The 12,606-nt window shown below is 39.4% G+C and overlaps 1 protein-coding gene across 7 annotated transcripts in view; it reads right to left on the bottom strand.

Moving 5' to 3' along the window:
* The window catches only part of IQGAP2 (IQ motif containing GTPase activating protein 2), a 125,667-nt gene that overhangs the window by 58,714 nt on the left and 54,347 nt on the right, over positions 1-12,606 (bottom strand). For all 7 annotated transcript variants that reach the window (XM_083816248.1, XM_083816252.1, XM_083816250.1 and 4 more), the window contains exons 3-4: positions 2,371-2,527; positions 1,020-1,097 (exon numbers count right to left, since the gene is read on the bottom strand). In XM_083816248.1, coding sequence (XP_083672374.1) covers positions 1,020-1,097; positions 2,371-2,527 — 235 coding nt within the window. The remainder of the gene's footprint in view (positions 1-1,019; positions 1,098-2,370; positions 2,528-12,606) is intronic.

Raw genomic sequence — 12,606 nt, 5'->3', positions numbered from 1 at the left:
GCAGAAGTGAAACCTTTTGGAGGAGGTGTGGTGGGGTGGAAATCATCTAGCTAAACAGAGGCCTCAAGCCTTCAAATAGAGCTAAAAAATAGCTGAACTAGTAGAGGTAGGACCCTCCATTTCTTCATGGAGTGTCTGATGGCAGTCGTGTGTAACCCTTTCTGCCTCTGGGTACCTGCAGATAGACCAGCCACTGTTCCCCATAGTCCTTCAGGCAGCCATCTGAGCATCCCCTCTGTGCCCAGCCTCAGAGCACGTGGGACAGCCCCCCCACCCCCCTGGCACCCCAGGGCTGCTCCTGGCCAAGGGGGCACTCCCCCCAGGTGCCCACAGGCATCAAAACAGGAGAACGAGCACAGTAGATGTTTCCATGCAGCCCTTTCTTAAAGGATTTTCGTCCAGAAAAAAAGACTCACTGGTGCCCAGAAACAGCAGAGGGGGAAGATGACAAGCGAAGACCAGCAAGAAGGAAGATAAGTATGAAAGGTGACCCAAGAAACCAGCTGGTGGAAGAGGAGCAGCATAGCCACGCAGGGATACCGGAACGTGCAAGGACAGTCTAGAAACAGGGCAGAGGCAGAGAAACTAGGACAAGACATTAGGAGGAAGAGTCAGCAAGAGACATGAGGTAGCAACCTAAAGGAAGCAAATATTTAAGTTTTCCACTTTAAAACATACTCCATTTAGGTCCTCCTTGAGACTCTTGTAGTAATAAGACTCTAGTAGTAATAAGGTACAGCTAAAACGCTGCTGGAATTCCCCTTTGACTTCCCAAAATACTGAGTATTTCCACTCACAGCACTTGTCATCCACAGCAGCCTCAGCCCAAACACACCAAAGCTGTAGCACGTAACTGACACCATCACTGTTTTCAGCATTACCTTCTCTTCAGATTTTTTTTTCCTGAGCCAGCCTTCCCAGTAGACTGACTGTAAACTACTGTTTATATGCAGGCAGATGAAAGGAAATATTGAGTCAGTGCCTTGATCCAGCTTCTTTGCTGAAATCTAACTGCTTACCTTAGGCAGACCAATGGACTCCATTGCTCTTAACCATTGCACGGTATTATCTGTGTGCCGAAAATGAAGTCCTGATCTCTATTGGAAACACAGAAGGAAAAAATGATAGAAAGAATTCAAATTAAGTTCTCTGATTACTGAACGTTCTGCTGATTCCCAGTTTTACGTCCTGAAGATAAGCTCAGGGAGTTTTCCCTCATTGGACTTGGAGACCCAAGCACCACAGCTGCAATCCTGGTAATGAAGCAGCCTAAAGCATTAACAGGCTCATGCTGTCCATCTCATGTTTTTATGTAAGGTGAACCAAATTTGTAAAAATCTAGGTGTATGGTGGCTTAAATGGCCATAATGGCTTAAATGAAGACCTTTAGTGGTCTTCAGGAGCAAAAGGTTACACACTGTCACATAGCATGAACCACTACCTCCAGTATAAAGAAGTGGAGATGCCATCAGCACTACTATTAAGGAGAACACATAAGGAACTCTCACTTGTTGTTCAGGTCTGCAGGAACACCTGCCCCTCTCTACAGACTACACAAGCAGCATTTATGAGAACAAAGTGGGGAAAAAAAATTATATATATATATATATGTAATTATTATTTTTTTAATAGTGATGGTAAAGGCGCAAAAGACTGAACTCCAGTTTCAGGAATTTTCAAGAGAAGCATTTAAAAGTAGTCATGTTTCTTAACCGTAGTTCTATTAACCACATGAGAGCAGAGCAACTGAATTTCTAAACTCTCACACAACAAACAGTTATTACATCTCCAAAACTTACACCTTTCTGCCCCCTCTATGAACTGATGTAACACATTCTGTAGTGGGGCTGATGCACATGTGTATGTTTCTATGTTATTGGTTATCTTGGAGTTAATGAACAGCTTGCACACATGCCATCTAAGCTTAATTATTGTCAGCTTGATTTTTTTTTTTTGCTTGAGTTGTAAATTTGGCAGAAAAAATAAATACAGATCTAATGAAGTGAATGTCCTTTCAAGAGAAGAAAAATCAGGAATAGTCATCATGTTTAATTATTGAATTGTTTTTGGCTACAGTTCTTAGTTAGGAATAATTGCTTAAGTGATAACCTTTATGTTCTCCCTGGAGCCAGAAGTGTAATTTGTTTGGCTTTATAAGCATTAGGTGGCACTAACACAGTTTTTTTCAATATAAAACATTTCTAAATTATCATACTAGCTTCCTAGTGCTTTGCAACTTCCATCTCATCTTGACAGACTTAAAAAAGCAGTACAGAAAGTGAACCTACCATGCTTGCATATCTTGAAGGGCTAGAAGATGGATATTAATTTTTTTTTTTTGTCTTGTTATACAGAGAACAGAGTTATTACCTTGTAACGTGCCTGCTCCACATCATAGATCTTTTTGTCTGACACCACATTAGGGGCAAAGAATTTCGCAAGCTTGGCAAGGTAAACACCATTCCTTAAGCCTTCTTCCAGCTCAGTAGTAGGGGGCAGCTCTTCTTCCAAGCAGACCTCCATCCACCTGCAAATACATCATTTGAGAAACATCACTACCTACTATCACTATCCACCCACTACTAGCAAAATTAGTAGATTTGAACTGACATTTTTCCCCACAACCACTGTACATTTAAAGTCACTGCTACAATGCTCATAATCTATAAAGGAAAAAGGCACACACAGGTTGAGGAGAAAATATTTGTGTTCATTAATAAAGCAGATCAAAATGACTAGAGTCATATCTGCACTGCATGTTAGTAACTCATCAATAACCAAACAACATGCTTTGAAGTATTTACCCCCAAGGGCCGTCTCAGATCTTCTGAGCAGCCCTAGACTTTTAAGTAGGCAGTGATTCAATTTGAAGCCAGAGGAAAACATGGGATGCTGTGTATCACTGATATTTGTATTTTAACAAGTCTGTGCTGAATGCCAGGGGCATTGAGGCCAGTAGCATGTGGCATGAATTGAGTTCACACAGCTGAGGTGCACTGTAACCTGAACTTGCAGTAGCAGTGCCCACAGCAACTCATCTTCCACCTACAGCAGGCAGCAGCTCTCCACCTTCACCTGCGAACTGTGGTGCCATGGCTGATAGGAGACAAGCTTTTTTGTTGAAACAGCCCAGAGAACCTTGCACATTTGAGGTCTGTCTGGCAAGGACTTGGCTGAAACATTCCCACTGCACATCATTGGAAAGGGCTTCTTGTCCAACAATAACTAAATCCTTCAAGGTGATAAACTAGTTTCCACTTTTGAGATTTAGAAGTTATACTAGATAGAAAACTAATTAAATACATAATCAGTTCAGAAGGCCATTAAAAGACACAAAACCATATATCCAGTATGTTTACACTGAGTAGCCAAGAAACACTGCTACCAAACTACTCCTGAAAATGATTACTATCCCGTTCACTGCACCAGAAGCTCATTACTTTGGTGGTCTAAGTGTTTTGGCCCTGTAATCTTATTCTCATTTCTAGCAGCTAAATAACATTACGATAGTTATAAATCTGTTTTGTACTTTCCCAATATATAATTTATTTTATTGCTTAGGCGATCTCTGCTTTTGATAAAGAGATATTAGTATCATTTTAAATGGGAAAGAACAAAACTGAAGACATTAGTTCACCTTAATTACTGTAACTAAAGCAGTCTTGCTGTATGCTGGGTGAGACAGCATTACAAATCTAACATCACCTCCACAGGGGTGAGCTCAGAAACCAGAAAGCTGGAATCCAGGTTGAAAATGAGCCAATTTTTCCTCACTACAGAGAAGAAAAAAGCCTACTACATCATTTTGTTTCATGTTAAGACTCAAGACAAATGACCTATTCCATTACACTTTTGGATTTGTTACAGGACATATGAAAGTTGTTTCAGTGAAGCACAGAATACTCAAATAGCTCTTCAGGAAACCACCAGTCATAAATCTTGGACTATATCACGGAAAGCTGCATGGAGCAAGCGTCACTAGGGGAACTGTAGTTTGCAGTATAAAAGCTGCTTTGGTAAGAAATATTGTGTCAGATGTGTCTCTGCTCTGTTCTGCTTCGCACGCTCATGTGCTATGGGTCCATGCTGAGGATTCCAAAAGTTATCTTTATTAATGACATTTTATGGAATAAATAAATACACACAGTAAGGCGAAGTGTCATAACATTTGTCTTCAAAACAGGGCAAGGAAGAAAAAGCAAAGAATATGTACTCTGGTTTGTAGCAAATGTGGGTTTTGTCTGAGTCAGTTATCTTTTCTTTCTACAGGTTTTATTTCCTAAAACATGTCTTCTGGTAGAGTGATCCACACAGCAGGAAGAGCATGCTGAGTAATGACAGGGAGGTAAGTCACCATGAGCTGAAGCTGATCCTGTTACACAATGAACCACCTCCAGTGAGACAAAAACAAGCTGTATAACCCTATAGCAGAGTTCAACACATTGACATTTTGAAGTGTAAAGAATCCAATGCAATGTTCTTGTCAAGACACAACCCACCGCTGTTGTTGAATTAGAGGAAAGGATGCATTTGGGTGGTTTTGGTCTGGGCTATAAAGGGTCCTTATGAAATCGAGTTATTCCCCAAACTCTAAACAAGGTGCTAATCCAAGGTGAAAGCTGCTTCTCCACGTTAAAACCTTCCACTATTCAACAAAAATGGATTTGAATTTGTTTTCTGCATGGTGACAAGCTCCTAAATTAATCTGGAACCATCCTGTTTTGGACAGTGAGACTGCTCTCAGTGATTCAGTGGGTGAATGCAACAGAAGAACAGGAAACTGTATGAGGAAGCAAATAAACCAGCAAAAAAAAAAGGTAATGAAAAGTACAGTTGTCAATCCACCAACTACATATAAGTACATGAGCAGTCTTTTCAGAAGGAGAACATTAGTAACTCAGTGGGAAAAAAAAAAGGAAAAGTAGAGAAAGATAAACAGAGCAGAGCTGAAAGATGCATATGAAGAATTTATTTCCACTTAAAGATTTTTAGCTGTAAGTGATATTCATTGCAGAAAAATGCTCTCACAGGTCATCAATAGGGCAACTAACCTACAGCTTTTGGGAATCAATCACCACAGCAGAGAATACAGCTATGGCTGTGTTACATGTAAGACAAGTTTTATCAATATTTGGAAGCTGCAGAACATACCTACTACAAGAACTACTGTGAAGTCCTGCAAATATACAACCACCCTGTTAAGCCTTAGTTATGCTACTCAACACAGATGCTCAACTGTTACTCTCCTGTTATCTGTTATGTATTGATACATCTGCAGCACATTTGCCCCCCAATTTCTTGCATTTGCAATAGTTTTTTTCATTTTGCGCCAGTTTACTTAAAAAGGAGTTGTGGTTCTCAACAGAACAAAGCATTACTTGTAAGGTTGTGAGGTTCTGCTTTTTTAGATGTAGTTTGGCAAGTTTATGAATGTTATGTTACAGTGTGGTACTGACAGAAGGAGTAGAAGGAGTAGACTGGAGTTAAAAAAAATAATTCTTTCTACTTATGTTTTTAAGTCACACAGAGACTATCTACCTGACAATAAGGATTTATAGGTATCTCTGGGGCATTTATTTTTTATTTGGACTGAAAAAAAAACCAACAGCACTGCCTTTGGCTCACCCACTGTTTTCCTGAACACGTAGTACTGCAGCATCAGCAATAGACTTAAGTCTGTCACAGGAGCTGTTCCCCATGAACAAATAAGAAATAAAAAGGCTATATAAGCAGGGTCTATAATTCAACACTAGACAGGATGCTTTTCTTCAGTACGAATTTTCAGTATGAAGTTTGTGGCATAATACTAGTATAACTATAAAATGCATACATGCATTTCTACCATTCTTTTTTTCTACAATGTACACCCCATAACTAGTACTGTGTTATAAACAACTTTAACATACTGTCAGATGCATGCCATGAAAAAATGGTTGACTTGATCACTAATTATAGCTAAACACAAACACCAATCTATGGTGAGAAACAAAAGGAAATGTCAGGATGCAGACTGGAATGTAGACCTGAAGTGCTGGGGTAGCATCACCAAAAATTAGCTATCATTTAAACTTTCCTGCAGAGCTACTAATGCCAGTTTTAACCTTATCATTTTGATTCCAATACATAAACAGGTGTTTTCCTAAGAAAAGATACTTTGGATCATAAATCAGTATACATAAATACACCGGTAAGCAAAACTAACCAGCTTTTATTTTCATTTTACTCCAGTAGTTGCCAGCAGAGAATATTAGCCTTAAAAAATGTAAATAAATGAAAAAAGTTTAATCAAGGGAAATAAGCCTCCAAAACAGTAACTCTAATTTATAGTATTGTAGATATTGACAGTAGTGAGTACTGAGGTGCAGCAGGTACAGTTTTCATTTGCTCTGCTCAATTTTGTTTTTACTTTTGGCAATCTGAGGCAGAGAAGTCCAGCAGTGAATTTCTGGCAAAATAACAATGGTTACTTCTGTGCCAGACCTATGAGCAGTAAACAGCACACTGCTCACCCAGAGACTCCAGTCTCCAGATTCAAGCATGCAAAACAGAAGCAGTATAATGAGATCAGACTTGCAGTTTAAAAGAAAAAAAAATGAATCTCATTCAAGACAAGGGTCAAGGGAACTGGAAGCACCAGTGCTGTACTGTGAACGCCACCAGTTATGAAGTTGCCATTGACAGTCTGTGTGGTCAGCAAAACACACACTGCTGGCTGAGGGACTGGAAATGCTTAAGCTGATGTTCAGCAGAGAAGATAGAATACATTGTACAACCTGCCGAAAATCCATCACGTTTGGCACTTGTTGGATATAGCAGCAGAATTTTTACTTGCGTTGCCCAGACCTCTTGGAATTGTGCTGCAAGATGTGAATCCAAGGGCACCAGGTCTGTACCTCCTGGGGAACAAGAGACAAGGCTCCAGAGAGAGAACCTCAAAACACTGGATGCTACTATAAAAAAGTCATAGTGAAGACAAGGTAATGACAAGTTACCACACATTAACTACCTCCCTGGCTCACAACCACAGCCTTTCAATCTGTTTTAGCACACACATATTGAGGGGAAATGAAAGTTTTCACCTAAAAGTTACTCAGATATCTCATTCCCAACAAAGACTGAAAAAATTGTGTTACTAGAAGAGAACAAAAAGTAACAACCAATCCCAAGGTAAAAAGTTAGGTTCCAACTTTAAAAAGAAACCCTACCACTTCAGACATTTATTTAAAATAAGGATTTTTTTTTGAAGATATTTAGAAATAAAGAGTAGTTTAAACCATTAGAACTAGAACATTTCGTGTTCTACATTTTTATGCCTCTAGTTTCAAAATCTAAAGATTTATTAAGAAATCTAAGCTCTTTACTCTTTGTTTGCTTTTGTTCTTTAATGCAAAAAAGGATTTATTTTTCCTACTAGCAGTCATGTAGATACTGTTTAAAAAGGAGGCTGAGAGCAGCAGAAGAGCTAGGTGTATTTCTTGGCTAAGCAGGGTGGTGGTGGCACTGGTTTGTTTATAAGAACGTATGTTAACTTTGGAATTTGTTCTCATTAGGCAGCAAGCTTCAGTGTGATACATTTCCTAAACTAGAAGTCTCAGACAAAAATTGTTTCACATACAGCCACATACTGTTTCCAGAACAAAAGCATACAAAATTCCCAGCAATTCCATGAAAATCAATACAGATAATTTAAATAACATCATAACAAGAAGTATGGGTTTTTATCAAATAACTGCTCAAGCTTGTAGGCTCCACATAGAGCCTGTGCAAAGCAGTGAGAGCAGACAGCTGAGAGAACCTTTTTCAGCAACAGCCTGTTTTGACAACTTACTGCTGTAGCAAGACACCCTTGAAACATGGTCTGTTAAATCTAAGACTATCGATCCATAATGCAATGACAGTCTCCACTGAGTCTCAAGTTTTATCTACCCTGAAAATATACTTGGTGGCAAAGAAGTCAACATTTGTGGTGCTGGGTTACTGGAGCAGTGCAGAGAAGAAAGCCATGATGGAGGTCAGTAGTCACCACACTTCTCTTATAATACATACAAGAAATAACATGAAGAAAGCATCACAGGGGATGCTGTAACTCACACAAGATCTCAGACCTTTACCGCAACAAATATAATTAGCATCAAATCCTTTAACAAGATTTTTGTTAGCAAGTAGTGCCTTTTTTTTTTTACCCTTCTACAAGTCTGTACAAATTCAAAGTTGTGCATCTCTGTCCTTCTAGCTACTGTCTTGATTTAGCAGCATCTCAGCTTATTTAAATGATTAAGTCATGCACAATTTTACCAGACAGGATACTGACTTTCCATAAGAGCTACACTGAAAACTATGAAAAAGTTGTTTATTAATTTGTCATGCGTAAGTATTAAAATAGTATGGATCCTACTGTGCATTGTTGTGCTTTGTTGATTTTTGTTGTTGTTCTTGTTGTTGAGTTTTGCAGACCTGCAAGAAGGTTGTTGCAATATTCATTTCCCTGATCAAAGCCCTTCTGATGCAGGTCATTCAATTCAGATGAGCAGAAACAAGAAGCAATGACAACCTGCCCACCTTGTTCAGCACACTAAAGTAGCCATAAATAATTTCAGCAACATTTTTCCACACAAGATTTCTGCCGTTATGGAAACATCACCATATTTACAAAATAATCTTGAAGGTGTTATAAAATTATGTTTCACAAGATGGCAGTGCAGATACTATTTGTTTTTTTAATCTGGTTTACTCCACAGGTCCCCTATGTGGGTTAATCAGTGATTAAAGTCCACAAGGCAACCTGCTGCTCAGGAAACCTGCACTAGAGCCTGTGGAGCATCAGCATGGCCTCACAGGTGGCACAAGCTACTGGGCACCTGGCAGCAGAAGAGTCCTGTTTACTCAGCACTTCTAAGGTAGAAAAAATGCTAGAGATTCTCCAGCAAGCAGTCTACATCCCAACAGACAACAGCAGCGCGTACGCCTGCATTTCATGACAACCCCCGACCTTTGCAATCTGAACAGGCTTTGTTTTGCTGCCTCTTCTGCTTGCACTGACTTTAAGATTTAGCACCACGTATCAGCCACAAACTCAACAACTGCTCCGTGCGATAACAGGCTGAGCAGGGCCAACACTAACAAAGCCCAGTCTGATCGCATGGACACCTTGTCTTACTGTCCAGCTCCTGGCCTGGCTCCAGGCTGCCAGGTGCTTGGAGAAGTCATGGAAGAGATGGGGGAGAAAGTGGAGAACAGCCATCTGAGGTATTTCTCCATAAGAAACATCAACTTTTTCTTCACAGGAAGAACAAAACTGAACAGGTTGCCTTACCAAATGAGGTGGAAACCTTAAACTGATGTTCAAATATCTCAGGGAAAAAAATACCTGGGTGAAGGTGTGGGGTGAGATATCCCAATTTACAATTAGAACTGTTTTTAATTCAGAAGAGAAGGGGAAAATGATGAAACAGATTGGTCTTCTAGGGACCCTGTAACAGGCATACAAGTTAACACAACTGCATAATATACGGCTTCAGAGTCTAGCCCTGCTCGTTTAAAAGCGATCTCTGTAACAGGCAGCAGAGACTACAGCAGCAGAAACAAGTCTTTCTTGTGTTCAGCACTGTTTGCTCAGTGGCCCCTAGAAAGCATTATTTCAGGCAAATGACAGACTCAAACCATTTTAATGAAATTTCAGGTAGCACAGACGTAAGCTCCAAAGCAAGTCCCACATGAAAACACAAAGGGTCTCCACCTAACCCTACAAATCAAGTAGTGCTTTTTATCTGAAATGAAGGGAGACCAAACTTAACATGAATTTATCTAAACTTAATGTTTTACCCACCTGTATAGACACTGATTTGACAAACAGAAGCTGACACAGCAATAAAAACATTTTTACAGAGTAGCTTTTGCTGGTGTGGAAGTATCGAAAAAAGTCACTCCTCTAAAACATAGTGTTTGCTTAGAGAAAAACACTGGTCACAGACCCCAAGATCGTAGTTTAGACTTGCTTATTGTACTACCTTGTTATGTGCTACTACAGGGTTTTGTTGGTTTTGGTGTGTTCCCCCCCCCCCCCCCCCATCTCAAACATTGACTATGCCTGCAGTATGGTAGTACAGTTTAATGCACTGACTCAAAAAAAGACAAACCAGCATATGCTATTTCATTTTTATCAATTTAAAGGATTCTACCCTGGCATAACCTGACAGTCACTCAGGCAACCCTTCTGAGGGGATAAGTAGTACAATCCTGATCTGCAGCTGAAGATACGCTCTGTTGGCAAGCCATGAATATGTTCCAGTGAAGTAACCAATAATGGATCCTTCATATAACCCCCACATGTACATCATTTAAGAGCCCTTGTAATCTTAAATCACAGCTACATTAAGTCTTTACCCAACATCTATGCCCTGCCACAGCAGTAATTAATATCTGAATGCATAGAAAAACAGTGGTATTTTCTATAAAGCACCCTGTACAAGATTGACTTTTATGAAGCTACTACTCAGGCTAAACTAAACCTACCCATCAGGGCACTAGTATCTTGTTCACCTTCTATAGAGCTCCAGTGCATCAGCAGATATACTGTTTCTAGCAAATGTAATCACGAACCATAAATGGAATTGCAGCTGCAGGAACACCAAAATGGCAGCCATCTTTGTATTGAGATCTGATGTGCCTTCCATGCAGATATTAGCCCTCAGCTGTCCAGAAGGATATGCTATGACATTTATTTCCAGGTAAGCAGCCAGACATAAACATTGCAACCATATTCATAATCAACACATTTCTAGGATAGAAAAGTAAACCACAGAAGTATCTCCACTATAGGTTCAGCATGACAAGCACACATGTTGTACATGTGTTTAAAAACAAGACAGTAATTCAAGACTAGGAACAAAAATGCACAGCTCTACCTTCAGATCTACATGTTTACTTGGTGACTGATGCAGCTGGGTCAGCAGAACACCTCCCAGTGTTGCAAATTAAACAGTGTGCGTGGGGCCACGCAGCAGACCTAAGGCAGAACAAGAACTCAGACATGGCAAGATCCAGGGTGCTGTTCTGACCACTTGACATGTTTGAGTCCACTGGATCTAATTCAGATAGCTGTATTTGTACTGTCTAGCATCTGACAAATGCTACTTCTGTTGCTAGTTGCTTTCCCAAGTACACAGGCACAAAGACCATAAAAAGGACCCAAGAAGTTCAGCTACTAGACGTGCAGCTGGGACTTTTAAAGAAAGGTGCAGGACAGCAGCCAAGTAAGAATTAAGAGACATGGATGAGAGAACAAGATGTTAAAGAAGTGAAAAGACTGAAAGAGCCAGCTTGTGAAAAGTTCAACTATTGTTAAAAGTACTTAGTGTTATGTAAACACTGCAAAACAGCAATAATAAGAGGAGTTTGCAAAGTTTAAACTTTGCCTCATGTCAAAAAGAAACACAAGACAGGAACAAAGTTGAAACCAACACATTTAGGTAAGCAACTCCACACACAGCACCTACAATTAACCTTTTCTATTTTCCTTTTCCCATGCTTGCGTAACTAACGCTCTTCTCCATCATTCCCACTTCCATTGATTGGAAAGACAATACTCATCTACCTACATAATGATATATTTGTAAAATTTTGTGAAGCATATACATACAAGTCAGACCTGCAGTAAATGAGAAAAACATAGGCAGCAACATTTAGTGTATATATAACATTTAATAGTGTATAAAGAAGTGAGAAAAACAAGATATTCATGGTCTTCTTTATACTGATATACTGACTGTATTCAGTCACTTCTTTTCAGCTGCTGAAGAAAAGACCATCACCAAAAATTTGCAAGTGATCTGCAGCCTGACATTTATTATCAGATTATAAACTTAGAATTGTAGTACAAAACTTTGGATATTTCAGGATCATCTCATTATTCCAGTTTCAAAATTGGATAGTGTTTTCTACAGAGGTCTGAGGCAGCTACTTGATACTGATTTAGACTAAGGGTGAGACATGAAATTCCTGTACAATATGTAAGTGTAAGCTCTTGGTGAAGAACTGGCTACAGTTTTGCCTGTGCAAGTCAAGTCATTGAGGACATAACTAAAAAGCATAAAACACTTGCAGGCATTTCAAACATGTCTTTCCAAACAGTATTTGCAGTCAAGAACAAAAAAGTATTTAACAATACGCACGTGAAAACTGAAAAATTAAGTGTTAGAACAAGCTAGTTTAGTTGCAAAAACCTAAAGCCTTCCCATGAAACAGCTTATATTAATGGACACAGATACCAATAAAAGTGTCTGAAAGCAAACTGCAATTTAAAAGCTAGGTTAGACAAAAAGAAACTGGTAGTGTTCAGCATGGTAAAAGTTTAACAGCATAATTAATAGTATCTCACACGGTCAATATCTAGCGTACTGTTTGGTGACAACACTTCAGTTTAAGGGCTTTGAGATCACTGTTTCTAACATTTGCATGCACAAGACTATCTTGTCTCCAAGAAGAAACAGCGCAAAATCCTTATCAATCTATTTTTTATCACTAGGTGATAAAAATCTACCATCGAAGTCCAGCATTCAAGTTACTCAAGACAGCAGGAGAGGTTCCAGAAACACTTAATCAACCATG

This window comes from Anser anser (assembly GCF_964211835.1).
Source record: "Anser anser genome assembly, chromosome: Z".
Taxonomy (NCBI): Eukaryota; Metazoa; Chordata; class Aves; order Anseriformes; family Anatidae; genus Anser; species Anser anser.
Note: the sequence above shows the minus strand (reverse complement) of the source record. Positions and strands in the feature narration are given on the sequence as shown.